The following is a 25,910-nucleotide window of genomic DNA, read 5'->3' on the forward strand; positions in this document are numbered from 1 at the left end:
CCAACAGGACTACCTAGACGTTTAATGTATCCAGACTGAACTTTGAAACATATCACTGGTCAAAGGGCATCCCCAGGAGGAAGTTATGCAGGGTTTTCAAAGATCACTGATTCCTAGAAGAGTGTACCAATCTTTACACCCTGTGCCCCTAACCAATGGGAATAGCATTTATTTCAGCAAAACAATTAAGTCACGCACAGGGACGATGGAGATGATAAATGTCAAGACCTCAGGCTGTGTCATTGAGCTGAGGGAGATAGTTGTCTGGGCTACTCTGCTGGATCTTTGCTCCCAGGCGTGTGTGATCCTGAAGGCCTTTCCCACTCAGACAAAAACAGACAAACACAAAGTGTGTTCGTTCAAGTGAGGGAGCACACTTACAAACCACATGCAATCACTCACACACACACACACACACACACACACACACACACACACACACACACACACACACACACACACACACATACACACACACACACACACACACACACACACACACACACACACACACACACACACACACACCACACACACACACACCTGTCATACACTATCGTGAAGTTAAGGACACAGCAGAATCACACAATATATTTCCACCTCCTCATTGCCTAAGGCTGCATAGGGTCCACAGCAAAGAGAAACCATGAGAGAACCAGGTGAAACTCACTGTCATCACTGTCATAGTTGGTCAACATTTTGTGATAAACACATACACACACACACACACACAAACACAAACAGAGGGAGAGAGAGAGCCCATGGAATCCTATTTTGGTTGGTATACACCAGAGGGGTTAGTTGGTATACACCAGAGGGGTTGGTATACACCAGCGGGGTTAGTTGGTATACACCTGAGGGGTTGGTATACACCTGAGGGGTTGGTATACACCTGAGGGGTCGGTATACACCAGAGGGGTTGGCATACACCAAGGGGTTTAGTTGGTATACACCAGAGGGGTTAGTTGGTATACACCAGAGGGATTGGTATACACCAAGGGGTTTAGTTGGTATACACCAGAGGCCAGGATCAAACAGCAGCAATGGGTTATAGGAACAGCACTGGAGCCCAAAACACACAAAGCACTCACTGCCCATGGTCTGTCTGGTGCTGCTGCCCTGAATCTGTCAGAACTACAGAGAATAGAGAGAATAAGGTGGGGGGAGAGAAATGGAAAGAGTGAGAGAGAGAGAGCGAGAGAGAGAGAGAGAGAGAGAGAGAGAGAGAGAGGGAGAGAGAGAGAGAGAGAGAGAGAGAGAGAGAGAGAGAGAGAGAGAGAGAGAGAGAAAGAGAGAGAGAAGGGTGTGAGACAATGACAAAAAAAAGAGAGTTGTCAGCCTGTTGTTCTGACTCCTCTATTTTAAACGTAACCTTTATTTAAGTAGGCGATTCGGTTAAGAACAAATTCTTATTTACAATGATGGCCTACCGGGGAACAGTGGGTTAACTGCCTTGTTCAGGGGCAGAACGACAGATTTTTACCTTGTCAGATCAGGGATTCGATCCCAACACTCTAACCACTACGATACCTGCCGCTCTATTATCTGTAAGGAACAGTGTCTTGTGTTCAGGATCACCCTGACCAGTCCAGCTCTGCTCTAAACATATTTGCATTCACAGCATCATGCTGGGCATCTGTGCATTTGTGGGGGGGGGGGGGGGGGAACACACCCATCAACCAAAACATTTCTTTGCTGAATAAAACACACACACACACGCTAATAAAGTTCAGTCACTGTGTATAGCAAAAGCTTCAGGTCACACACACACACACACACACACACACACACATACACACACACACACACACACACACACACACACACACACACACACACACACACACACACACACACACACACACACAGCAAGGTGAGCCGATGACTTTGGCAGCACTGAGGCTGCTATTCCCTCTGCAACCTGCTGGATCCACACCGTTTCACCCCCCAAAAAATCATTATCACACAGCATCAGTGTCCACATTATGAATGCAGCCAGAATGAACTTTGGGTTCAAACACACAGAATGCCCTATTAATAAATGCCTGAACCACTCAGGCTCCCATCCAGCAAAATAGGCCAAGGTACAGACAGTTTTAGTAGCTTGATATCTGTATGCTACCTTAATGAGGCTGCCTATAAACCTTGTTTCAAATCAATTGTAACTGAGAATATCGAATACCCCCCCCCGGTTTCTGTTCTACAGGACATTGTCACCTGACAGACTTCAACATCGCTGCCATCGTCAAAGACGATCTAAGAGCCACATCTATCGCAGGGACAAAACCATACATGGGTAAATAACTACACTAACTTATACCACTGAGCTAATGGAATGATGACACAGCTCAGTACTGCATCTTTCTAGTTCCAGAGGAACTATATCTACCTCCCTTCCAATGTGGATGCTCATGTTCCTTAGATGTTCTTCTTCTCAGACAGGATCAATATTGTTCCTTCTGCTCTGGGGGTTTCGATGCAAAGTAATAGAATTACAGACGCATTAGAATGTGGAGTTCATTGACCCTGGGTCCTCGGCGACCCTGGGTCCTCGGCGACCCTGGGTCCTCGGCGACCCTGGGTCCTCGGCGACCCTGGGTCCTCGGCGACCCTGAGTCCTCGGCGACCGGTGAGTCTTGTCCAACATGATTAAGAGGCGTGACTGATGGACCAGTTAAGTGGGACTGACACAGAGAAAGCAGGAGGGAACAGATGAGATATAGGCTGGAGCGATGGAGGAGGAGAGGATGTTTAAAAATGACTCTTGACCGTTTGGGTCCAGATGATCTATAATTCAATATTTCATATTCCAAGTTTTCAGAGAGTGGGGCTCTCCAGGAAGATGAATGTAGTTGTCTGAAGGACCTGAGTCCTATTTACAGGGTGGGCTTCGAAGTGCTCAGTTCTATGGCAGTTTTATGTAAGCTGTTAGTAGCAGTTTTGATGGGTTCCATTTCAAAGTTTGTTTTATCAGTACTACCACTAATTCAGTCTCCAGCCTTGTTGTGTAATAATAACAGCTGTTTGGCCTCTCTCTCTCTCTCTCTCTCTCTCCCTCCCTCCGTCTCTCCCCTCCTCCCTCCCCAGCCCCGGAGCTGTTTCAGCCACACGAGGGGACACATCCTGGCTACTCCTTCTCTGTGGACTGGTGGTCTCTGGGTGTCACTGCCTACGAGCTGCTGCGAGGACAGGTACAGAAACACAGTTCAGCACATCCCGGCCTGTGAATAACGCATCCTAAAACCTACAATACATTCCTGCTCCTAGAATAGCCCTTTAAGTAAGAGAAGAAGGGACTGTAACAACACCTTTCTCTCTGAGCCCGCCCTTGAGGTGACCCCTTAATATAACCATGGAAATAAAATACCCGTCTGGCCCAGCTTCACTGTTCAGATGGGGGTGTGATTACCCTAGCCTGGTCCTAGGTCCATTTGTGTTGTTTTGCCAACAGATCAGGGACCAGGCTATGGTTACCCTGGTGCATTTATTTAGTTAAGAGAGGAAAAGACAGGTAGGGGAGGGACTACCACTAAGCCCCTGCTGGGTACATGACAGGATCAGGCTGTATAGCAGCCCCATCACCCCAGCTCTCCTCAGGCCCTGCTGTGCTTGACTATCAGTGGCAGCGAGCCCTGGTGTCCCTAAAGCACCACACATCAATCACCGTCACAGCCCCACCCATCATCTATCCAAAACACAGGAAAATGGTCCCTCCCCTGAGAGAGAGAGAACAACATAAGGCTGATCTGCTCTGGTCTACTACTAGACCTGGAAACCCACATTTAGACTTTTCTCTTCAGGCAGTTTGATGGACTTCTGCATGTATATCTGTATGTATGAGGACCCGGTGACCTCGACAACCTCTGTGGGATAATAATGCTACGTCCTGGTCCTCCAGAGGCCGTACATCATGCGTTCCAGCATGCCGGCCAATGAGATCCTCCAGATGTTCCACAAGGTCAACCCCAGCTACCCCATGGCCTGGTCTCTGGAGATCAAGTCTCTGCTCAGAAAGGTACAGAAAGATCTACAGACTTACTATAGGTGCCTGGTGACCTTAAATTTAACCCCTACATTCCCTGAATGAATCATACATTGTTATTATACTGTATCTTATTGAAAATTGGCGACCTATGGACCAAGACCTTGTTTACTTGAACTAGAGTTATATTTGACCCCTATATTCCTTGAATGACCAATATTGTTATTACATGCTATGCTGATTGATTTGTGGGTCATAGATGCCATCTCCTTTGGTTATAATAGTAAACCTACAAGGCTACTGTAAATGATCAGATTCTATGTTGGTCATTCTTCACTGCAGTCATACTGTTGCATAGCTCAGTGCTCACATAGCCTACCACCACACCCCTCATCTACATTCCTGTGGTGCATGTGGTGTGTGTCAGATGTGCTTGATTTAAAGATCAGAAATGTTCCTCTCCCCAACTCCTGTCCTCTCCTCTTCCTCCTGTTTCTTCTTCCTGTCCTCTCCTCTTTCTCCTGCTCCTCATCCTCCTGTAATCTCCTCGGCCTCCTGCTACTCCTCTTCTCCTCCTCCTGCACCTCCTCTTACTCTTCTCCAGTTGCTGTGTATTGACGTGCACCAGCGAGTGTCCTGCCTGGCTGAGCTACAGGAACTGGACCTGCTGTCTGACGTCAACTGGGACTCCGTGCTCAACAAACAGCTTCCCCCCGGCTTCATCCCCAACGTGAGTCAGACCACAACAACGCTCTCACAACGCTCCCACAACGCTCCCACAGCCCAGGCAGACAAGCACGTCCAGACGGCCCCCTGCTGGTCTGAGAAGGCTGTTACTGGTCATTAGAGCTCAAGTCTCCCACACGCACACACACACACTGCCTCAGCACCTCCTCAGGTGTTAGGGAGCAAGTGTTTGACAGGCAGGTAAAATTATGCATGCAAGGTAGTGGCGTCATCAGATGCCATGCAGGAGGTCAAGCTGTTCCGTTGGCATGGTAACATTTGGTGCCAGGGAGCGGAGCATCTTCTGCTTCAAACATTGATTCAAGAAGACTACTTTCAAGTCAGTCTCTATCAGGTTCAGACTGATAATAACACTAGCGCCAGTCATCGGTTAAAGATGCATTATAAAGGTGTTGTTTCATTTCAGCCAATAGTTTTGAAAGTAGTGCTCAAGAGCCAAAACGGGTCCCCGAAAAAAATTGTCCACAATTGTGTATAACGTCATCCATTTCGTATGATATGTTACGTCCTGCATGATCTCGGTTAACCCTGAAGTAAAATTTTGCGTAATTTGGTCAGCTGCGTAATTAACTTCTGAGCCTATACATGTTAGAAATTGAGAGTTCCAGCATTTTGCCAAGTCTCCACCCTTGCAAAAGGAAAGCCAAAGCCCCCCCCCCCTTGTGGGCACACGAGCAAAGCACTCGAAGCAAAGCAGTTTAAGTACCGCCTTCGCCCAATCCTGATACATCCATATAAGCAGTCAGGCAAACCCAAAGACCAGAACTACTGCAGCTCGTTATCTCACACATCCCATTCAGTCCTGGGAGATTCTTTGGCCTACACACAGTAACTTCAATTCGTACAATATATTACAATATGTTTTTAAGTGCATAAAATCCTGTTCAATCTCTTTAACAATACATCTGTTAGGACACGTTAGTAGCTGGAAATGGAAGGATCTGATTCCCTATAACGGTGTCTGATTATAGAGTGAATTCCCTGTAATGATGTCTGATTATAGAGTGAAATCCCTGTGGTCACTACATCGGGCCAGTCAGCAGAGATGGGGAGGGTCGATGGACTGAATGGACAGCCTCTCTCTCCAGAATAAAAGCTTCATCCTTTGTTCCTCTTCCAGAGGCGGAGGCTCAACTGCGACCCCACCTTTGAGTTGGAGGAGATGATTCTGGAGTCTAAACCGCTGCACAAGAAGAAGAAGAGACTAGCCAGGAAGACCAGAGAGCAGGGTTCTGACGGGTCCCCCCAGGTAAAGCCTCCCCTAACAACAAACACATGCCTCTCAATGGTTCCATCCATTCCACAGGTCACCATCTGTGTGTCCATTTGGCTCGGCAGCAGGTGATAAGTAGCCTTTTAGTTTGACCAGAGTGGCGTAATGAAAGAAGCACATCTGTGTGTCCATTTGGCTCGGCGGCAGGTGATAAGTAGCCTTTTAGTTTGACCAGAGTGGCGTAATGAAAGAAGCACATCTGTGTGTCCATTTGGCTCGGCGGAAGGTGATAAGTAGCCTTTTAGTTTGACCAGAGTGGCGTAATGAAAGAAGCACATCTGTGTGTCCATTTGGCTCGGCGGCAGGTGATAAGTAGCCTTTTAGTTTGACCAGAGTGGCGTAATGAAAGAAGCACATCTGTGTGTCCATTTGGCTCGGCGGCAGGTGATAAGTAGCCTTTTAGTTTGACCAGAGTGGCGTAATGAAAGAAGCACATCTGTCATCCGAGTAAATTACCAACGTGGACGTTCTGTGCATGAGGGAGAAGAAGAATGCAATCACTCTCTTTCTCTATTTTCTTTTTTCTCTTGTTCACTCTCTCACATAAATCAGACATGTCCTCTGGGTGTTTACACAAAGGTTAATTTGATCCCCCAGTAAAAGAGGCCTGATGGTGGGGGTGAAACACACACACACACACACACATGGTTAATAAAAAGAGCTGGAAAGGTTGGCATCAGTGATTTCATTAAAGGTGGGCATTCATCAAGCGTCCTCCTACGTTTATGGGCAGCAGTGCTGCTCTTTACTGGACAGGCCTGGCCGCTGCTAATGATGTGGATGCTCTATCAGACGTGATAGACAGTCCAACAACCAGTCAGCATGATCTTCTACTCCTGTCCTGTCCCTTCTTCTCCTCTTCTCTCTCCTCTCTCCTTTTTTTCTCTCCTCCCTCCTTTCTCTCTCCTCCCTCTTCTTGTCTCTCTCTCCCTCCTTTTATTGCTTATTCTTATCCATATTTTTTTAAACTGCATTGTTGGTTAGGCTTGTAAGTAAGCATTTCACTGTAAGGTTTACACCTGTTCTATTCGACGCATGTGACTAATAAAATTTGATTTTATTTTATTTCTCTTTCCTCCCTCCTTTCTCTCTCTTCCCTACTTTCTCTCTCCTCAATCCTCCCTCCTCTTATCTCTCATCCCTCCTCTTATCTCTCTCCTCTTTCTTTATTCCTTCCTTTCTCTCTCCTCTCTCCTCCCTCCTTTCTCTCCTCCCTATTTTCTCTCTCCTCCCACCTCCTTTCTCCCTCCTCTCTCTTCCCTCCTTTCTCTCTCCTCCCTCCTCCTTTCTCTCTCCTCCCTCCTCCCTCTCTCTCCTTCCTCCTTTCTCCCTCCTCTCTCTTCCCTCCCTACTCTCTCTTCCCTCATTTCTCTCTCTCCCACCTCCTTTCTCTCTCTCCCTCCTCCTTTCTCCCTCCTCTCTCTTCCCTCCCTACTATCTCTTCCTTCCTTTCTCTCTCTCCCTCCTCCTTTCTCTCTCTCCCTCCTCCTTTCTCCCTTCTCTCTTTTCCCTCCCCCCTCTCTCTTCCCTCCTTTCTCTCTCTCCCTCCTCCTTTCTCTCTCTCCCTCCTCCTTTCTCCCTCCTCTCTCTTCCCTCCTTTCTCTCTCTCCCTCCTCCTTTCTCCCTCCTCTCTTTTCCCTCCCCCCTCTCTCTTCCCTCCTTTCTCTCTCTCCCTCCTCCTTTCTCTCTCCCTCCTCCTTTCTCTCTCTCCCTCCTCCTTTATCCCTCCTCTCTTTTCCCTCTCTCCTCTCTCTTCCCTCCTTTCTCTCTCTCCCTCCTCCTTTCTCTCTCTCCCTCCTCCTTTCTCTCTCTCCCTCCTTTTTCTCTCTCCCTCCAGCTTTCTCTCTCCTCCCTCCTCCTTTTATCTCTACTCTCCCTTATTTAGTCAGTACCTGAGGACTGTCTCTGTTGCCATCCCAGTGTGAGTGAGTGAGTTACAACAGCCTTTAATGGGCTTTTAAATGTTGTTTACCCAAGAAGAGGTGCCCATGAATTCACATGAGGGGAGGGACTGTTTTGGCTAAACAGGAGCTACTTAACGCATCACATGTCGATGTGGGCGCACAAATCTTGTGCTCCATTAGCAATAATAAGCCAGACCTGGCCCCAAATTGAGTTATGTTTTATGAAAGCTGACAACTGTTATGGTGAAGCCCAAGTGGATCTCAGCATGGTTAATCTTGCAGTGCTTCAGAAAGACACAATGCAGACTGTTCTTCACTGGGTTCAAGGCTTAAAGAGTGTGCTGGACAAATCTGGAAAAATAGAAGCATGACCCTTACGGAAAAACCACATGAATTTCACGTGATCACGTGTTTCACATTTGATCTTGTGGTCACGTGATTTTATGTCACATTAATGTGATAATATTTTACTGTACAAGACATAAGTAATTGTATATTAATTTAATTTAAACAATCATGATTCCCTGCAGGTTTTGTCTTGTTCTCGGTTTGTTAAAGGGACGTCCCCAAGAAAGATTTTTAAACGTTGTGCCATGGTCCCCTGGAGGTTATTGTCTAGTTGCGGTGAAAATACAGTAAATCTAAAACATGTTACTCTATTGTTACAGCTAAATAAAGGTGTTAATGTTAAGGAACAGTATGGTGATACATTTTCAAATCAAATCAATTCCAATTTTATTTGTCACATACACATGGTTAGCAGATGTTAATGTGAGTGTGGTGAAATGCTTGTGCTTCTAGTTCCGACAATGCAGTAATAACCAACGAGTAATCTAACCTAACAATTCCACAACTACTACCTTATACACACAAGTGTAAAGGGATGAAGAATATGTACATAAAGATATATGAATGAGTGATGGTACAGAGCGGCATAGGCAAGATGCAGTAGATGGTATAGAGTACAGTATATACATATGAGATGAGTAATGTAGGGTATGTAAACATTATATTAAGTGGCATTGTTTAAAGTGGCTAGTGATACATTTTTACATCAATTCCCATCAATTTCCATTATTAAAGTGGCTGGAGTTGAGTCAGTATGTTGGCAGCAGCCACTCAGTGTTAGTGGTAGCTGTTTAACAGTCTGATGGCCTTGAGATAGAAACTGTTTTTCAGTCTCTCGGTCCCTGCTTTGATGCACCTGTACTGACCTCGCCTTCTGGATGATAGCGGGGTGAACAGGCAGTGGCTCGGGTGGTTGTTGTTCTTGATGATCTTTATGGCCTTCCTGTGACATCAGGTGGTGTAGGTGTCCTGGAGGGCAGGTAGTTTGCCCCCGGTGATGCATTGTGCAGACCTCACTACCCTCTGGAGAGCGTTACGGTTGTGGGCGGAGCTACAGGCGGTGATACAGCCCGACAGGATGCTCTCAATTGTGCATCTGTAAAAGTTTGTGAGTGACAAGACGAATTTCTTCAGCCTCCTGAGGTTGAAGAGGCGCTGCTGCGCCTTCTTCACCACGCTGTCTGTGTGGGTGGACCAATTCAGTTTGTCAGTGATGTGTACGCCGAGGAACTTAAAACTTTCTACCCTCTCCACTACTGTCCTGTCGATGTGGATAGGGGGGGTGCTCCCTCTGTTGTTTCCTGATGTCCACAATCATCTCCTTTGTTTTGTTGACGTTGAGTGTGAGTGTGAGGTTATTTTCCTGACACCACACTCCGAGGGCCCTCTGTTAAAACAGCCACCACTAACATTGAGTGGCTGCTGCCAACATACTGACTCAACTCCAGCCACTTTAATATTGGAAAAATGTATCACTAGCCACTTTAAACAATGCCACTTAATATAATGTTTACATACCCTACATTACTCATCTCATATGTATATACTTTACTCTATACCATCTACTGCATCTTGCCTATGCTGTTCTGTACCATCACTCATTCATATATCTTTATGTACATATTCTTTATCCCTTAACACTTGTGTGTATAAGGTAGTTGTTGTGGAATTGTTAGGTTAGATTATGCGTTGGTTATTACTGCATTGTCGGAACTAGAAGCACAAGCATTTCGCTACACTCGCATTAACATCTGCTAACCATGTGTATGTGACAAATAAAATTTGATTTGATTTGATTTGATATGTTTTGATTTCTAAAGTCTGTATCATTTACAACCGACCACATTTTCGGATCAAGCATAAATTGGCTCTTAGGCAGATGGACGAGGGCAGGATTCTCTGAGCTAAACTGATCAAGACGCACTGTGAGAAGAAGTGCCCTCTTTGTCAAAGGCAGGGACGCAAAATAGGAATATTGTCCATTCCCAGTGCACCTCTCCAGTGTTCATTTGGAGAGACGGTTCGCTGCAGCGCTCCACCAACATCCCGTAAAAAATATCATCTAACATAAACATGTGCTGACATGTTAACAAACATCATATTCTAAAAACAGGACAGGTCAAATTAAAATGGACAATATGGAATGGACAGTCAGGCTACTCTGTCCAGGAGTTTCATCCCTGTGGTCTAAATTGTCATGATCAGTGTTTTCAAGTTTGTATCCGTACATTTCTTAGGAGCTAACGTTAATCGTAGTAAAAAATGCAATACTTCTGTAGTTCCCATTGTGTAAACACATTGCAAATAGTCACAGGATAACTCCTGATAAAGTTGGATAGCTGATATTCAGAGCTTAAAGAGCCAAATGTATTAGTCACAGGAAACAGTGGCCCTATCACATGGACGGGCATTCATGAAATGACATTGCGGGCAGATATGGTAGGCTACACTGCAGTAAGCGCTGACCAACGTCAATGTCTTTTGGATGTCCTGTCCAGACTGGCAGTCTTTTTTTTGTGTTTTACCAATTGTAGGTAAAACCACATAGAAGGGCATTCCTAAAATGACATTTCAGTTGACACAGTAGGCTATACCTCAGTAAGCACTGAATCAAGTATAACTAGGAATAAAGTATATTGTCTGCTAAATGAACAAGCCTGGCCAGATAAAATACAGTTTTCCAACTCATATTCTGTTCTTATGAAATACATTTTCTTCATATCCTAATGTTTCTTTAGACCTGCCTAAAATAAGCAATGGATTTATTGTGATGGTGTGTATTAAATAGATTTATTATACTTTTTAAATGTAGATGTTCCAAAGGCCTGCATCAACGTCTTTCAGGTTTTTGGAGGCCTGGAGATGCTAAATGTGTTTATGTTAATTACCGTGTCAATTACTGTGAGACCGGCAGTATTTTGCATGAAAATAACTGCCTAACAAAATTCCAAGGCCGCCACAGTACTACCCAGAATCAAGTAAATAATTGTCCAATTAATACCACCGATGTAACATCACCGTAAAACTAGCAGTGCACAAGGACACTTGAACATAGACAAGAAGATTCATTCACACCAACGGAATGTCTCCATAGTTTTGAAGTCGAATAACTTTCTAACAATACTGTTCACCATCTTGGAAATGAAACCTCAAGCAGTAGGCCTCCCAGTTCCATTTTGTCAACCATACTAAAAACATGGTGAGCGGCAGGTAACAGAAAGGTTCGAATTCCAGAGCCGACTAGGTGGAAAGCACTTAACCCTAATTGATCCTGTGAAAGTCGCTCTGGATAAGAGCATCTGATAAATGACTAAAATGTCAATGTAAAAATACTCCCTCCATAAATGATTTTTAACTGGAAGTGCACTTCACTGAATGTATTTTTAAACAAAACCAGTGAAGCATTCATTTTTTCCATACCTTTCTAAAATGGGAAAACAGCATTGTGTGTGTGTGTGTGTTAGTTTATGAGGGGCCACATGTTGAGTGGAGGGAGGACATACACTTCTCCTGTCTAAAGTTCGGAGAGATAGAGACAGAGAGAGACAGAGAGAGAGAGACAGAGAGAGAGAGAGAGAGAGAGAGACAGAGAGAGAGAGAGACAGAGAGAGAGAGAGAGAGAGACAGAGAGAGAGAGAGAGACAGAGAGAGACAGACAGAGAGAGAGACAGAGAGAGAGAGAGAGACAGAGAGAGAGAGAGAGAGAGAGAGAGACAGAGAGAGAGACAGAGACAGAGAGAGACAGAGAGAGACAGAGAGAGGGGATGTGCAATATGTGTACCCATTTCTTAAGCAGTGCAGATCAATATTGTATGAAAGGCAGGCGGGGCACTGCCCTAATGTCTGGCCCAGTCTGCTGCTGGCTCATTAACTCAGTCTCTCTCTCTCTCTCTCTCTCTCTCTCTCTCTCTCTCTCTCTCTCTCTCTGTGCTCCTCTCCCCCTTCCTCTCCTCTCTATTACTTTCTGCCCATATTCTGTTCTCCTTTTTCTATCTTGCTCTCATCCTGCTGTCTCCCTCCCTCTCTCTTTCCCTTCTGAATCCTGGCTGCTGTTGAAACCATAATGAACAGTATAATTAGCTGAATTAAATCACAGATGATGTAGTGAGGAATTGGACTCGTGTTTTCTTGGGGACAGCATAAATAGGCCCATCTTTCCATCCTCCATCCTCCCAACCTCGCCACACTCTATGATCATGTCACTTTAACTGCTGTCACTTCCCTTCTCTTCACCCTCAATTAACCTGATCAGAATAGTTGTCAGTTCTGATCAACACTTTGATATTGATGTGTTGAAGTATTCAGTGGTACTGTAGTTTTTGTCTGGTTCTATAACTAAGAGAGAATCCCGGATGGTCAGAACCCACAGTACAGAAGTCGAATAGTTATTATACACAATGATGTTACTGATTGCTGTTTTGAGCCTATAGCTGAACAATTGAAATATACAATGACTTTAATTGTGTCTCTACCAGCATGGCAATCAGCCAACAGAAAAGTCCCTCTAGGTTTCATTTTGTAAAGTGTTAAATTACACTTTTTATCAAACAGAACGGCATAATTAACTTCTAAACTCCCATTTAACAGCAGAAAGGGAGAGATTTACCCACAGGTTAAGTGATATTGTTATTCACAGACTGTCCTTCGCAAGCTATACCTTTGGCTCTTACAGTCTCTCTCTGGGCCCACTGTCGTTTCCAGCACCGTGCTGCTCTGCCTGGCTACCTTGTTGGCTCCCCAAGGGATCCTTGTTCTCCAGGTGGAGAGCTCACCCCATCACACCCCTGTCTGGCTGACTGCCTGACTGGATGTCTGTCTGTCTGCCTGTTTGCATGTCTGTCTAGAAGTCTGTCTGCCTGCCTGTATGTCTGTCTGCCTGACTGTCTGCATGTCTGTATGTCTGTATGTCTGTCTGTCTGCATGTCTGTCTGCCTGTATGTCTGACTGGATGTCTGTCTGTCTGTCTGTCTGCCTGTGTGTCTGTATGTCTGTCTGCCTGTATGTCTGACTAGATGTCTGTCTGTCTGTCTATCAGTCTATCTGTCTGTATGTCTGTCTGTCTGCATGTCTGTCTGCCTGTCTGCCTGTATGTCTGACTAGATGTCTGTCTGTCTGTCTATCAGTCTATCTGTCTGTATGTCTGTCTGTCTGCATGTCTGTCTGCCTGTCTGTCTGTATGTCTGTTTGTCTGCATGTCTGTCTGCCTGTTTGTCTGACTGGATGTCTGTCTGTCTGCCTGTCTGCCTGTTGGCTATACACACAGAGTTTGTAGAGACATACCCCAAGAGACTTGCAGCTGTAATTGCAGCAAAAGGTGGCTCTTCAAGGTATTGCCTTTGTGGGGGTGAATAGTTATTGCACGCTCAAGTTTTCTGTTTTTTTTTGTCTTACTTCTTGTTTATTTTACAATAAAAAATATTTTGCATCTTCAAAGTGGTAGGCATGTTGTGTAGATCAAATGATACAAACCCCCCCAAAAATCAATTTTAATTCCAGGTTGTAAGGCAACAAAATAGGAAAAATGCCAAGGGGTGAATGCATTCACAAGCCACTGTACCCATCTCTGTCTGTCTGTATGTCTCTCTCTCTTTTACTATCTCTCTCTATCCATCTCCCTCTGTCTCTCTGTCTTTTACTCTCTCTCTATCCATCTCCCTCTGTCTCTCTTCCCTCTCTGTCTGTCTGTATGTCTCTCTCTCTTTTACTGTCTCTCTCTATCCATCTCCCTCTGTCTCTCTTCCTTCTTTGTCTGTCCATCTCCCTCTGTCTCTCTGTCTTTTACTATCTCTCTCTTTCCATCTCCCTCTGTCTCTCTACCCTCTCTTTGTCTGTCCATCTCCCTCTGTCTCTCTGTCTTTTACTATCTCTCTTTATCCATCTCCCTCTCTCTCTTCCCTCTCTGTCTGTCCATCTCCCTCTGTCTCTCTGTCTTTTACTATCTCTCTCTATCCATCTCCCTCTGTCTCTCTTCCCTCTCTGTCTGTCCATCTCCCTCTGTCTCTCTTCCCTCTCTCTGTCTGTCCATCTCCCTCTGTCTCTCTTCCCTCTCTCTGTCTGTCCATCTAACTCTGTGTCTCTCTCTATACCTGGTTCTAACATGCGTCCTTTGTCCTGATCTTGTCCACATTCTGATTGTGTCTACATTTCCAGACAGGTGTAGATGATTAAAAGACACATTCTGTTCTGATTGAGTTCAGATCTTCCTGACCACCTTCGTAGGTAGTCAGGCACTCATTGTGTCTGGATATCTTACAAATGTAGACGGATCTGGACAGTGAAACCATTTAAATCGTCATTGTCCTGCCTTCTAAAATCATTGACACGTGGCACCATTGACTTATAGCATCAATATCTGTCTTAAAATAAATCAGAATTATTTTGACAGAATAGCTGTCAAATAAATTGCTTACAGGGAGTGACAGGGAAATGTGGTCACAATGCAGACACAGTGGGCGGATAAGAGACACATTTTGATACCATGTGTAAACATATTTCTGACAATGTGGGCACAATGTATAAACAAGGCTTCTGTGTGAATGTCACCCCATCTCTCTCCCTCCTCAATCTCTCTCTTGTCTCTCTGTCTCCTCATTCTCTCTCTTGTCTCTCTGTCTCCTCAATATCTCTCTTGTCTCTCTCTCTCTCTCTCTCTCTCTCTCTCTCTCTCTCTCTCTCTCTCTCTCTCTCTCCGTGCTCCACTTCTCTTGTTGGCTGTCTGCCAGGGACTGGCGCCCCACTGTGAAAGCACCTGTACTAGCTCTCCAGGCTGATTGCCAGGCCTGTACAGGGGGTCAAGAAACTTACGGTGGGAGTCGTCTAAGGTCCAATCTGGCCCAAGCAGTCTGCCTAACACCAACCCAGTGCCCAGAGAGGGCGAGAAACTGTCATAACACCGGCAAGGCTGCCAGGATAGGTCGTCACGGAGATGTTGTTGATCTCACGTGATTAACATCACTAAATGTGTGACACTGTTTCAGTGTAGGGCAAGTGGGCCTCTGAGAGAGATACTGGCTGTCCTTTAAAATGAGAAAAACTTCATTAATCTTTCTACAGTGCTTGTTCTCCCCCTTCTTGTCCCAAGAATCAACAACCATTATCTGGGTCATAGGATAATCTTTACTGTCTTAAAAAAGATTCTGTGTGTGTGTGTGTGTGTGTGTGTGTGTGTGTGTGTGTGTGTGTGTGTGTGTGTGTGTGTGTGTGTGTGTGTGTGTGTGTGTTCTTAAACCTGTAAACCTTTTAATATCCCAGAACGGTCAGCTCCAACAGCGCCTGGACAATGTGGAGAGGGACTTCCTCATCTTCAACAGAGAAAGGTCGGACACTCGGTTTCTAATGAGAGAACTCATTGTATGTCCTAACAGAGATATAAACTGTATAGTCTACTGAGAACACTCACTATGTACACTACCATTAAAAAGTTTGAGGTCACTTAGAAATGTCCTAGTTTTTGAAAGAAAAGCACATATTTTGTCCATTAAAATAACATACAATTTACCAGAAATACAGTGTAGACATTGTTAATGTTGTAAATGACTATTGTAGCTGGAAACAGCAGATTTTTATGGAATATCTACATAGGCATACAGAGGCCCATTATCAGCAGCTATCACTCCTGTTTTCCAATGGCACGTTGTGTCAGCTAATCCAAGTTTATAATTTTAAAAGGCTAATTGATCATTAAAAAACCCTTTTGCAATTATGTTAGCACAGCTGAAAACTGTTGTCCTGATTAAAGAAGCAAACTGTCCGCCTTTAGACTAGTTGAGTATCTGGAGCATCAGCATTTGTGGGTTTGATTACAGGCTCAAAATGGCCAGAAACAAATAACTTTCTTCTGACACTCGTCAGTCTATTCTTGTTCTGAGAAATGAAGGCTCTTCCATGTGAGAAATTGCCAAGAAACTGAAGATCTTGTACAACGCTGTGTACTACTCCCTTCACAGAACAGCGCAAACTGGCTCTAACCAGAATAGAAAGAGGAGTGGGAGGCCCCGGTGCACAACTGAGCAAGAGGACAAGTACATTGTTTAGTTTGAGAAACAGATGCCTCACAAGTCCTCAACTGGCAGCTTCATTAAGTAGTACCCTCAAAACTTCAGTCTCAACATCAACAGTGAAGAGATGACCACGGGATGCTGGTCTTCTAGGCAGAGTGCCTCTGTCCAGTGTCTGTATTATTTTGCCCATCTTAATATTTTATTTTTATTGGCCAGTCTGAGATATGGCTTTTTCTTTGCAACTCTGCCTAGACGGCCAGCATCCCGGAGTCACCTCTTCACTGTTGATGTTCAAAACAGGAGTGATAGCTGCTGATAATGGGCCTCTGTATGCCTATGTAGATATTCCATTAAAAATCTGCCATTTCCAGCTACAATAGTCATTCACAACATTAACAATGTCTACACTGTATTTCTGATCAATTTGATGTTACTTTAATGGACAAAAAATGTGATTTTCTTTCAAAAACAAAGACATCTCCAAGTGACCCTAAACTTTTGAACGGTGGTGTATGTCCTACAGAGATAAATAGTCTACTGAGAACAATCATGATATGTCCTACATAGATATATGTGTGTTCTTAAACCTGGTGGCCTACATTAACACCAAAATGTGGCACCTGCTGTCGCCCCCGATTTCTTTTAAAAAATCGTGCAGATTTGATGTCCTCTACTTATGAGTTTCAATGTGGGTTGCCAAAGAACTGTTACATCCTTCTAATAAAATCGTCAGAGCAGTTAGGCCTAAATTAAATGGCTGAAGGCAAAAGTATTGGGCCACAGTCAACATGACATATTTACAGCAACGGTTGCGATAATGAATCCTGTATGTGTCCCCTACTGCTAAGTAACTCCTTGAATGTATGTAACATGATAGAATTTGATGAAAACCCTTTTTAATTTACATATCATTACCAGATAGCAAAACATCTAGCTTTTGTGTGTTTCACCTGATAGGTCAAAGAAGGCTGTAGTGGGAACAGAAGCAACAGGCCTCACCACGACAGAGAAGAACAAGGCTATTGAAGACGGACAGAATAATAACGTGGACCCGGCAGCCTACATATCAGGATAGTGGACTACGGCTTTAGCCTGAAGTCGCTACGTGTATCTGGCCGCAGCTTGTAGATCAACACCCAATCTCCCACTCTCCCTCTGCCGCCGGCCGGTGTAGGCACTCAGATTGACCTTTAACCCTGACACATTCCCCAACAGCCAGCCACTATACCCAGACTGCTGGAGGTCACATAGACTACTACTTTACAGAGTGAGTGGCACCTGACCTAGAGCAGACAGACAGACCCTGGCTCGTTCTTCTTTTCCTAGCCCAGGGATGTGGCCTCTCAGTGGTCACCCCTTCTTACACTCTGCCCTACCCTGACTTGGTCTTACTTGGCCTGATGCACCATGATGCCCTGGAGCTCCCCTCCCTCCACCAAGTCAGCCAGGCCCAGAAAATGATTTGCCTGCCAACCCAGCAGGAAGCAGAGACAGACAGGATACAGCCACCATGCCTGATAAGCTGAGGCTAGGCTCAGTTCAGGAAGAAAATGAAGCCTGATGTTGACAAATAGGATACTATGTCTGCAGTACATGAAAACAGAGAAAGGGGGTGTAAGTTGCCTCACAAAAAATGAATAATAATTAGAGATGAGATATACTGCCTTTGTTTTCAAGACACCAACCACAGATTCCTCTTGGAATACAAAGGGAAGCACTGACTTCAGCAGAGACAGAGTTTACTTAATGAGTCTCTGTGATGACGTTAGGCATCACTTGTGCCTCTCAAGCAAACCAAGATGACGGGTACTTGACATGGACATTTGGGATATAAATATTTATAGATAAATAGATATTTATTGTCTGTTCTGCACAGAAAATAGCTTTGCACACGCTTCTCCATTAATCGTAGAGGTTAAAGTGTAGTGTATGAATTCTCATTCTCTTCTGTTTAATATAGGGGTGCCGTATAGCTACTACTGTATATGACACCTGATTGGTTTCCCCATGCAGACAATGATCATCATATATGTAGTCTAATTGAAGTCACCATCCTGTTGTTCAATATGTGCTTGAAAAATAGCTTTGCCAGTCTTTTGACCCTTTCTGCAATACAATTACATATTATCCACGGCTTTCCCTGTCCCAGGTTATCAGATCTCCTATTGGCACCTTTATAACAACCATTATCGGTCCAGATATTCTAATTATTGTAGGTTTTGATAAATGTATGTCATTCAAGGGCCCAATGAAAGCAGAGTTGTAAAATGAGTACTCTATTTTGGTTTTTCATTTGTTGTCACGGTGTGGACTATTACCTGTAAATGTGGTCAAGCAGCGATTATAAAAGTTGTGCCTTAATGTAATACTTTTCTTTGGGACCCCAACCTTATTATTTTATTAAACACACAAATTGAGCAGTTAGGTAACATCTGGGAATTCAGATTAATTATTTTTTTTTGCTATTGAAAAGTAGTTACTTAACTAACTGCTTGTTTGTTTGTTTGTGTTTGAATAAATAGCCAGACAAGAACTGTGGCCTTGTGTGGATTTAGCAACAGTTGGAGGCATTGTTTAAAAAGACTGAAAAACATCATTGTAAAAGAGAAAAAAGAGTTGCATTCATCTCCTCCTGTGCAGACTGCCTTGGGTCATACCACAGCACTTCCCAATCCTATTACCTGGAGCTGTGCCCCTCTATATGGAGTATAGTGGTTATGGTGGGTATGGATCTCTATATGGAGTATAGTGGTTATGGTGGGTATGGAGCAGCAGGGTAGCCTAGTGGTTGGACTAGTAACCGGAAGGTACAAATATGTCGTTCTGCCACTGAACAGGCAGTTAACCCACTGTTTCTAGGCCGTCATTGAAAATAAGAATTTGTTCTTAACTGGCTTGCCTAGTTAAATAAAGGTAAAATAAAAAATAAAATAAATACAAATATGGAGTATAGTGGTTATGGTGGGTATGAATCTCTATATGGAGTATAGTGGTTATGGTGGGTCTGTACCTCTATATGGAGTATAGTGGTTATGGTGGGTCTGTATCTCTATATGGAGTATAGTGGTTATGGTGGGTCTGTACCTCTATATGGAGTATAGTGGTTATGGTGGGTATGAATCTCTATATGGAGTATAGTGGTTATGGTGGGTATGAATCCTGTAGTTGTAGAGCTGTCTGGCTCTTCCTAGAGGGGAAGTCAAGAGCATACCAATCACACTACTGACTGAGTGGGAATCATCATCTCCTGGAGCACATAGAGAGAGGATGAGAGAGAAAAGGAGGGGGGATTGAGAGTGAGATATGGGGGAGAGAGAGTGGAGAAAAGAGAAAGGAGAAAGGACAGAGAGGAGGTGTTGAGAGAAAGAGGAAGAGAGAGGGATGGGAGAGAGAGGGAGGGAGAAGGAGAGTTGTGTACATAACCTGTGAAAACAAGGTGATGAGTTTGCCAGAGAAATAGCTCAGAGGGTTATTAACCCTCAACTACACTAGACCTGTCATTGAAGGTTAAACACTAGACCTGTCATTGAAGGTTAAACACTAGACCTGTCAGTGAAGGTTAAATACTAGACCTGTCATTGAAGGTTAAACACTAGACCTGTCATTGAAGGTTAAACACTAGACCTGTCATTGAAGGTTAAACACTAGACCTGTCATTGAAGGTTAAACACTAGACCTGTCATTGAGGGTTAAACACTAGACCTGTCATTGAGGGTTAAACACTAGACCTGTAGTTGAGGGTTAAACGCTAGACCTGTAGTTGAGGGTTAAACACTAGACCTGTCATTGAGGGTTAAATGCTAGACCTGTCATTGAGGGTTAAACACTAGACCTGTCATTGAGGGTTAAACACTAGACCTGTCATTGAGGGTTAAACACTAGACCTGTCATTGAGGGTTAAACACTAGACCTGTCATTGAGGGTTAAACACTAGACCTGTCATTGAGGGTTAAGCACTAGACCTGTCATTGAGGGTTAAACACTAAACTTGTCATTGAGGGTTAAACACTAGACCTGTCATTGAGGGTTAAACACTAGACCTGACATTGAGGGTTAAACACTAAACCTGTAGTTGAGGGTTAAACGCTAGACCTGTAGTTGAGGGTTAAACACTAGACCTGTCATTGAGGGTTAAATGCTAGACCTGTCATTGAGGGTTAAACACTAGACCTGTCATTGAGGGTTAAACACTAGACCTGTCATTGAGGGTTAAACACTAGACCTGTCATTGAGGGTTAAACACTAGACCTGTCATTGAGGGTTAAACACTAGACCTGTCATTGAGGGTTAAACACTAAACTTGTCATTGAGGGTTAAACACTAGACCTGTCATTGAGGGTTAAACACTAGACCTGTCATTGAGGGTTAAACACTAAACCTGTCGTTGAGGGTTAAAAGCTAGAATTAATGATGGCAGATAGATAAATAAATTCCATCTCTATGCTTCGTGTGTGATCAATTTTCTATTATGTACTGCAATGAAACACTGCCGCCTGGTGTTTGTGAGTAGTGTACTTAAACACATTTTACCTTGGCATCAAGGGCAGTTTATTTAGTCCCTGCCAACAGTAGACTGAGAAAACAGGATTTAGTTGTACTCAGATGTCAAAGACGTGAAATGAAATATGGTGTTTACAAAAATCCTTTCACCTGTAATTTATTTATGTCTATGCTAATCCAGTAATCTATTTCAAATAAAGATGAGGATAAGAAAATGTGGTCACAACTAATTGTGTGTACAATGGTAGTATTTGTGCCATGGATGAGTCCGTGTTAATGATGTGTCACTGATATGTTGGAACTGAGGTAAGCACTACTGAGAATGTACTGTTTTTTAAAGTATTGGTTTTGCCCTTTATGCCTGAATTGGCACAGGGGAACCACAGAACACCCACAATAAAATGATCTAGAGAGAGAGAGAGAGAGAGAGAGCGCTGTGTGCTCTCTGTCCCTCTAGAACACTCTTATGTTGTGTGTAAATCCCTCAGTAGCCTTAACAGCTAGCTATCTGGATGAGTGACAGGGCTCTAACACATTAGGGACCTTATCAATGTGAGCCAAAAGGACAAACTGATGAAAACAGTGATAAATCAGACCCATACACAGCACTGGGTGGGACAGAGACACACTGGAGAACGGCACCAAAGAGAATAGGCTAAGTATAGCACCCCCCAGACTACCCATACAATCAAGTGTAGTCCCGTGGAAACAGGAAGCACAGTTTAGGCTTGATTTGTTTGTCTGATGTGTTTTTATGAGAGGGCTTGGGTGCACTTCCTCCTCCAGATTTGGCTCCAGTATTTGTTGTTACAGATATAAGATCTTAATTTGATCACCATGTTGCAGGAGAACTTTCCGCAATGCAGGAAATGTAAAACTTTAGTGTATTTCATGTTTAAAAAGGCATCTGAAGTTTGTAATTTCCACTTTGACATTTCAGACTTGATTTTCCCTTACGGAGAATCAACCCCTACAAAAATGTCCATGAATTATAATCCACATAATAATTCAAATTTCCCGTTGCTGCAGGATTATTTTCCTGTTGTAGCAAACTGACTCATATTAAGATCCTACATCTGTACAAAGAATGGTGAGCTCAACAAGTAATTTGGGGGGGAACCATTTTAGCCACTGTTTCCTTAGTGAATATCACTGTATGCTTCAAAGCTGTGCATGCGCTGAGGTTTTGTCATAGGGCACTTTCAGGCCTTTATGTAGCCTGTGCTGAGTTTATCATACTGCGATGCACCTCTCATTATTTCTGAGCTCCTACACCCCTTAGAAAAACAGTGGTTATGTTCAGAGCTGCTTAGGTCATTGTGCACTACAGCCAAAGTTGTGCTGCCTGTATCTGATTATTAACTCTCCTATACTGAAGGACAAACAGGTATTGTAATCTAGACGGGTTTTGGTTCTACCTCGGCCCTGATACTAAAAGCTATAGTATCAGTTGTTGATCTTGCCAGATATGAAGTCAAAGCTATAGTCCTCGAGTCGCGAACCCAGATATCATTATGTGACCTCTCTCTCTCTCTCCCACCTTCAATCGTGTTCCTCAGCAGATGAAGGAGGAGACATTACCTGTTAATACAGCAAGTTACACGCTTCATGTGGTTTTACCATTCACTGCAACTCTGACTGTGGCCAAATTCTCCCCAGATCCCCTTCAAGACAAACACCCATCACTCTTCCATGGTGGGCTCTGATCTCTGAACTGATCCATCACTCTTCCATGGTGGGCTCTGATCTCTGAACTGATCCATCACTCTTCCATGGTGGGCTCTGATCTCTGAACTGATCCATCACTCTTCCATGGTGGGCTCTGATCTCTGAACTGATCCATCACTCTTCCATGGTGGGCTCTGATCTCTGAACTGATCCATCACTCTTCCATGGTGGGCTCTGAGCTCTGAACTGATCCATCACTCTTCCATGGTGGGCTCTGATCTCTGAACTGATCCATCACTCTTCCATGGTGGGCTCTGATCTCTGAACTGATCCATCACTTTCCAACATTCACAGGGTAATCTGGGTGTTTCCTTGAATGAGATACACTGAGTATACAAAACATTAGGAACGTCTTACTATTATTGATCTGCAGCCCTTTTTGCCCTCAGACAGCCTCAGTTGGTTGGGCCATGTACTCTACAAGGTGTCAAAAGCACTCCACACAGATACTGGCCCATGTTGACTTCAATGCTTCAATGCCAAGTTGGCTGGATTTCCTTTGGATGGTGGACTGTTCCTGACACACAGAAGAAACTGTTGAGCGTGAAAAACCCATTGCCGTTCTTGACACACTCAAACCAGTGCACCTGGTAATATAATATAATATAATATAATATATATAACATAATAACATAGGCACTTTCTTATGGAACCGTTATTTAACTAGGCAAGTCAGTTAAGAACAAATTCTTATTTACAATGACAGCCTACCCTGCCCAAACCTGGATGACACTAGGCCAATTGTGCACCGACCTATGGAACTCCCAATTACAGCTGGATGTGATACAGCCTGGAATCAAACCAGGGACTGTAGAGACACCTCTTGCACTGAGATGCAGTACCTTAGACCGCTGTGATACAGCCTGGAATTGAACCAGGGACTGTAGGGATGCCTTTTGCACTGAGATGCAGTGCCTTAGACCGCTGTGCCACTCGGGAGCCCACTTAAATATTTTGTCTTGCCCATTCACCCTCTGAATGGCACACATACAGTTGAAGTTGGAAGTTTACATACACCTTAGCCAAATACATTTCAACTCAGTTTTTCACAGTTCCTGACATTTAATCCTAGTAAAAATTCCCTGTTTTAGGTCAGTTAGGAGCACCACTTTAATTTAAGAATGTGAAATGTCAGAATAATAGCAGAAATAATGATTTATTTCAGATTTTATTTCTTTCATCACATTCCCAGTGGGTCAGAAGTTTGCACACTCAATTAGTATATGGTAGCATTGCCTTTAAATTGTTTAACTTGGGTCAAACGTTTCGGGGTAGCCTTCCACAAGCTTCCCACAATAAGTTGGGTGAATTTTGGCCCATTCCTCCTGACAGAACTTGTGTAAATGAATCAGGTTTGTAGGCCTCCTTGCTCGCACACGGTTTTTCAGTTCTGCCCACACATTTTCTATGGGATTGAGGTCAGGGCTTTATGATGGCCACACCAATACCTTGACTTTGTCCTTAAGCCATTTTGCCACAACTTTGGAAGTATGCTTGGGGTCATTGTCCATTTGGAAGACCCATTTGTGAACAAGCTTTAACTTCCTGACTGATGTCTTGAGATGTTAATTCAATATATCCACATCATTTTCCTGCCTCATGATGCCATCTATTTTGTGAAGTGCACCAGTCCCTCCTGCAGCAAAGCACCCCCACACATGATGCTGCCACCCCCGTGCTTCACGGTTGGGATGGTGATCTTCGGCTTGCAAGCCTCCCCCTTTTTCTTCCAAACATAACAATAGTCATTATGGCCAAACAGTTCTATTTTTGTTTCATCAGACCAGAAGACATTTTTCCAAAAAAGTACAATCTTTGTCCCCATGTGCCGTTGTAAACCATAGTCTGGCTTTTTTATGGCGGTTTTGGAGCAGTGACTTCTTCCTTGCTGAGCGGCCTTTCAGGTTATGTCGATATAGGACTCGTTTTACTGTGGATATAGATACTTTAGTACCCGTTTCCTCAAGCATCTTCACAAGGTCCTTTGCTGTTGTTCTGGGATTGATTTGCACTTTTGTTCATCTCTAGAAAACAGGACACGTCTCCTTCCTGAGCGGTATGACAGCTGCGTGGTCCCATGGTGTTTATACTTGCGTACTATTGTTTGTACAGATGAACGTGGTACCTTCAGGCATTTGGAAATTTCTCCCAAGGTTGAACCAGACTTGTGGAGGTCTACAACTTTTTTCTTAGGTCTTGGCTGATTTCTTCTGATTTTCCCATGATGTCAAGCAAAGAGGCATTGAGTTTGAAGGTAAGCCTTGAAATACATCCACAGGTACACCTCCAATTGACTCAAATTATGTAAATTAGCCTATCAGAAGCTTCTAAAGCCATGACATCATTTTCTGGAATTTTCCAAGCTGTTTAAAGGCACAGTCAACTTAGTGTATGTAAACTTCTGACCCACTGGAATTGTGATACAGTGAATTATAAGTGAAATAATCTGTCTGTAAACAATTGTTGGAAAAATGACTTGTATGACAAAGTAGATGTCCTAACCGACATGCCAAAACTATAGTTTGTTACCAAGAAATTTGTGGAGTGGTTGAAAAACAAGTTTTAATGACTCCAACCTAAGTGTATGTAAACTTCCGACTTCAACTGTGTACAATTCATGTCTCAAGGCTTACAAATCCTTATTTAACCTCCTCTTCATCTACACTGATTGAAGTGGATTTAACAAGTGACATCAATAAGGGATCATATCTTTCACCTGGATTCACCTGGTCAGTCTATGTCATGGAAAGAGCAGGTATTCCTAATGTTTTGAACACTCAGTGTATGCTTGTCATAGAGCCTAGTTAAGGTCAAGCTGGAGGATCACCTACAATAAGAATAACAGTCATCTTAATTGGATTTCTCCTCAAATGATATCTTTCCCCCCATACTGTACAAACTCATCTGTTGTAAATGGGCATATAAAATAACTGGTCACTGACAGCTACATTATCTTGGGAGGGTTTATATAAGTTCTTATTGTGAACTGGCTCTGTTTGGACTCCATCTCCCACTCCAGACTGAGATGGTGTTTTAATAGCAGAAATCTTCTCAGCCTGTCATAATTACACCCATCAAAAGTGATGTCATGAGACTTTAACTGGCTATAAAACATAACTATAACAGAGAGGTGACGAGGATACTGCCAGGCTTAACAATGGGTCTGAAAATGGGAAATTCCCATAGCGGTATCAAGCTAAAATGATGCAGATAGAGGATGTAATATAACAGCAATTTTAATCTATCTAAAAAATGGTAAGGACCACTAACTGTCATTTCTATACATCACATTTCTATGAGAGATGTTCTTAACAAGGTGCTCTGGCAAGAATGTGATTCCTCCTGGACCGGTCATGTTCAGAGTACATTACAAGGTATATTTTACATCTACTATACTGTATATTGAGAAATCAAACAGAGACAACCAG

At 43.6% G+C, this 25,910-nt stretch overlaps 1 protein-coding gene across 1 annotated transcript in view; it reads left to right on the top strand.

The window, feature by feature from the left end:
* Nucleotides 1-18,358, top strand: part of LOC139419437 (serine/threonine-protein kinase 32A-like) — a 71,573-nt gene extending 53,215 nt beyond the window's left edge. The window contains exons 6-12 of the mRNA XM_071169385.1: nucleotides 2,207-2,296; nucleotides 3,088-3,191; nucleotides 3,899-4,015; nucleotides 4,587-4,712; nucleotides 5,850-5,978; nucleotides 15,506-15,570; nucleotides 17,212-18,358. Coding sequence (XP_071025486.1) covers nucleotides 2,207-2,296; nucleotides 3,088-3,191; nucleotides 3,899-4,015; nucleotides 4,587-4,712; nucleotides 5,850-5,978; nucleotides 15,506-15,570; nucleotides 17,212-17,329 — 749 coding nt within the window. The 3' untranslated portion in view covers nucleotides 17,330-18,358. The remainder of the gene's footprint in view (nucleotides 1-2,206; nucleotides 2,297-3,087; nucleotides 3,192-3,898; nucleotides 4,016-4,586; nucleotides 4,713-5,849; nucleotides 5,979-15,505; nucleotides 15,571-17,211) is intronic.
* The last annotated feature ends 7,552 nt before the right edge of the window (nucleotides 18,359-25,910 follow it).

Source organism: Oncorhynchus clarkii, chromosome 10 (assembly GCF_045791955.1).
Source record: "Oncorhynchus clarkii lewisi isolate Uvic-CL-2024 chromosome 10, UVic_Ocla_1.0, whole genome shotgun sequence".
Classification (NCBI taxonomy): Eukaryota; Metazoa; Chordata; class Actinopteri; order Salmoniformes; family Salmonidae; genus Oncorhynchus; species Oncorhynchus clarkii.